General features: G+C 40.5%; 1 protein-coding gene across 1 annotated transcript in view; it reads right to left on the bottom strand.

Annotated features, from left to right (window-relative positions):
• Positions 1-4013, bottom strand: part of PITRM1 (pitrilysin metallopeptidase 1) — a 29626-nt gene that overhangs the window by 600 nt on the left and 25013 nt on the right. Inside the window, exons 23-25 of the mRNA XM_017741413.1 lie at positions 3420-3613; positions 2049-2194; positions 358-460 (exon numbers count right to left, since the gene is read on the bottom strand). Coding sequence (XP_017596902.1) covers positions 358-460; positions 2049-2194; positions 3420-3613 — 443 coding nt within the window. The remainder of the gene's footprint in view (positions 1-357; positions 461-2048; positions 2195-3419; positions 3614-4013) is intronic.

Here is a 4013-nt window from a genome sequence, read left to right as displayed (position 1 = left end):
TACATACAGCTTGTGTTTTTCTCAGTCATCACAACAGTCTCTCCTTAACCCTGTACTTGGCCATACTGGAATTCTTACATTTACAGTGGAATTCAGAATGCTACAAGTGGAGTAGAACCAGCTCATACAGTGAGTGTACTCATGCTCCAGACAGTTTCTGGACCTTTCAGAAGTAAATCAAACCTAATCTCCCACAAATTCAGAGTGTAGGAGGGAGTTACATCTGCTAAACATGCAATAAGCAGCATATAATTAACATATCCTTTTCTAGGTTACAGAAGAAAATGCTGAAACTAGTAAGAAAGGCCAAGGGAAGAAATCCAGTGACTTAAATATGACAACTGAGCACAGGCTTACTTGTTTGATACATCAACCAGGTTAGCACTGTTGACAGCAAAAAGTTGTTCTCTGTGCAACTGCTTCATTTCATCTGAAATCCCATATAAGAAATGACCCATTCCTACAAAAAAGAGGACAAAACCACACACTGCACTGGTGCACTGGAATCTGTCCCAGTGACATGCAGGAGTAAGAGCAAACTACAATAGGAACATGTGCTGGAAAGGAATAGAGACAGACTACCATCAAACCATTGTTCTGAGAGAATATCCAACTGAATCAAGCATTTTAAGTTAAAACCAGGGTGAGGTAGTAACAGTTTCCTATTTAGGAAAAAACCAAATTATTTTGGCAAATGATTTAGTTTGTCAAAAATCTGAACATAATGGTGGTCCAGGAAATCTAGATGTAATTCATTCTGAAGAGTGGGGGTTCTTTCTAACAACTTTTTAAACAAACTGTATTTCATGAACCTTCTATTTTTAGAACTTTGATTTCCAATCATATATGTGCAATGTGAAGGTTTGATCACCTTCTTGTACTACACACAGAAATCTGCACACAAATGCTTTAATGCTTTTGTTGAAATACTTGCCTACAGCATTTTAATACTAAAATTAATATAATGGCTTGTTGAACAACCAGAGAACTCCAAAATAGTAATAGAAAAGCTGCTTGTCAGGGAAATAAAGGTGGCTGGGAGGACTTGGGTCAACTAGTCCAACCTCCTGCCCAAGGCAGGGCTGACTTCCAGCCAGGTAAGGTTTTCATATCCATATGCAGGGCCCAGTGACTCAAAAGGATGAAGGTGTTCCTTGCACCAGTTCCCAGGCCTCTGGAACAAAGCTCTCCTATTCAGTGCTCTGTTAAGATCTGTGTTCAAATGCCAAAGAGTATTTGTCATCCCTCGCTGACACCAACACCCAGCAGGCAGGCACTGCACTCATGTGCACCTCACACTGATTGCTTTTTAACTACCCAGACCAAAACCAGATTCTGTCAGGTAAAAGTCAGCTTCATTTGAAGTGTTCTTGATTAAAAAGTCAGTGTTACTACAAGCACATTTTAAAATAATGCTGGTCTTAACCTTGTAATTCCTTTGTGTATAGGAAGGAAACAAATTTATCAGGGCAAGTTTTGGACTGAAATTCAGCTGAGAATGAGGGAGATAAGGAAGCGAGGAAAGCAAAGCTACATATCAGTAAACTGAAAAGATGTGAAAATACTACCAAGGCATCATGAGTGTGCAGATCTGCAAAGAAGATAACACCCTCCATCCCAGCAGACAGCCTTCTGTGCTTTAACTTCTTCAGAGAACATAAGCACAAAAGGCTAGTGACATTCACAGTCAATTATGCCTGCTTCAGTCAGGAAACAATCCCTCAGCTCTTTCTGAATCAGAAGACCAGTATTTCTTTTCATCTGTCTGCATTTAATGCTTTCCAAACCTAAAGTAATTTCCTCAATCTACCTCCATCTGATGCAGAAGAGCAGTATGAACACAAAACTTCAGCAGAGCCTGAGTGCATGAGGTGTTTCTGAAAGGGAGCAACAGGAACCAACTGATTCATTGAAACTGCCATTATCTCTCATCTGCCAAACACAAATTTTACCATCTGACATGGTTTAGCAAACTATTTTCTTCCCTTTAAATGTAAACTAGAAAGTAAATAAACATTGACAGCCCTGGGAGGATGATGAGAAGGTACCTTTATCTGAAGGAGCTATTGGTGCATCCACAGCAGCAAACACTGCTAGTTTAGCTTCATCAATATCTTGCTGTGTGAATTCTCCAGATTTGGCCCATTCAACTGCTTTTTCAAATGTTTTCAAAGTGGCTAACGAATTTGGGTCTCTTAGAAGAAAAAGGAAACATAAAAATTAATTACTTCAGTCTTACAAAATGAAAAACTAAAATTCCTTTGTTCTCACTTCATTTATAATTTACTATGCATCATACAAACATACATGGGAAAAAACGAATTATAAACTTCTTTTTTGTACAAAAAGAGGTTTTGGTGTTTGGTTTTGTATTTCTTTTCCAGAAGAAAATAGCGTTACAAACCAAGCAGATTTGGAATTTTAGATACACAGGTGCAGAAGTTCAGCTGCCTATAAGTAGTTCCAAGACAGTGTAGAGAGAAGTGGTGTAAAAGGAGCAGGTCAGGTAAGCCAGCACTGCTCACAGTGGGCTCAGAAAGCAGCACTGCCATTACTGCCCACCCCAGGAATATTTATGATATGCCCTATCTTCTCTCAGTTGCTTTTCTTGCCACACCTGTTTTTACTCTCTGTAAAACAGGTGCCACAGGTTAACTACTACTGGCAAGTTAAGGACTACTGCCAGGACAAGTCCTACCATGTTGAAGCTTCACAGAAAGGCCAGGCTGCTCAAACCTCAGTTAGGAATCGTGACCAAGCACTGTGCCAGGCTACCTTTGGGCTAGGAAAACGACTGAAGCCAGGACTCCATCCACACAACACTTCTAGTGAGAATTGCAACTACAATACCTCCAGTTCAAATTTCATCTGAAAGTGCCTTGGTATGCCAAATATGAGGTAACTGTTCTGGACTGGCAAAGAAGAGGAATAGAAAAAAAGGATCAAGCAGTTCTAGTTCATCACCAGCAATGCTTTCTGCTGAATCTCTGATGATTTCAGCCAGTCGCTGAAGGAAGCTGCATACTTTCAAACTCAGAACCTTAGGGAACATCACTATTCTACTTCATGGTCTCAAATTTAGAGTAGTCTTGAATTTCCTTCTTTTAGGGCCTCCTTAACCCAGAAATAAACAAGTGAAAGCCAGTTTTACATAAATCTGATACTGAGACAGTAAACACCAAAGTGCAGAGGTGCAGCAGTGGTTGCTACCAGCAGAGATAAATTAAGCTTTCCCAAGGACACAAACAAGAGAAAGCAAGGATGGGTTCATTAGGCAATCTAACTTCATCAGCACTGAATCATTTAATTTCATCCCTTTTATTTCACTTCTTGAAAGACTGCTACAACGAGTCAAGAATAAGACACATCCAAATGCAGTCAGTGGTCCCCTCAGCCATCGAGAACAAACCCACTGTTACCTGTAGGAGTAGAATGTGAATATGCCACTGTGACTAAGTTTAGCACCTCCACCATAGGCCCCTCCTTTCTCTCTGATTTCTGTATGTAGGAACTTAGCTGTCATCAACCGTGCAAGAACTCGAAGGCTGGAACGAAAGAAATAGAAGCAGCAAAGATGTGAAGTGAACTGGAAAACAGTAATGGTCTCAACTACCTCTAAAGCTCACTCAGATCCCCATTTGCAATGCATTGCTTCTTACAATCCACAACACTAATGATAGCAATACTCAGTATTTAGTAATAGCTGAATAACATCACATCACTGTAAGAGCAGCACTAAACTTTGTTACATACAGTAGGACCGTCAACTCAGGACATATCCAAGTAGGCAGGGCTGTTTATTCCAAGGTAGGGGATAGCAGCCCCTCATTACTTTATCTCAGCCTTTACAGGGCTTCTCTGGGCCCAGCCATGCAACAGTTGCTTCATAAAGATTTTGTGACAAATGTGCTGCAAATCATTTTCTACCAACACTCCATTTTCTTCAGTCAGCCCAACCCTTTCCATTTTGTTTTGTGCTGCGCAGTGCACAGAGAAGCTCCCTGATGTTTCGC

This window comes from Corvus brachyrhynchos, unplaced genomic scaffold (assembly GCF_000691975.1).
Source record: "Corvus brachyrhynchos isolate BGI_N302 unplaced genomic scaffold, ASM69197v1 scaffold167, whole genome shotgun sequence".
NCBI lineage: Eukaryota > Metazoa > Chordata > Aves > Passeriformes > Corvidae > Corvus > Corvus brachyrhynchos.
The sequence above is the reverse complement of the archived record's forward strand: the minus strand, read 5'-3'. Positions and strand labels throughout refer to the sequence as shown.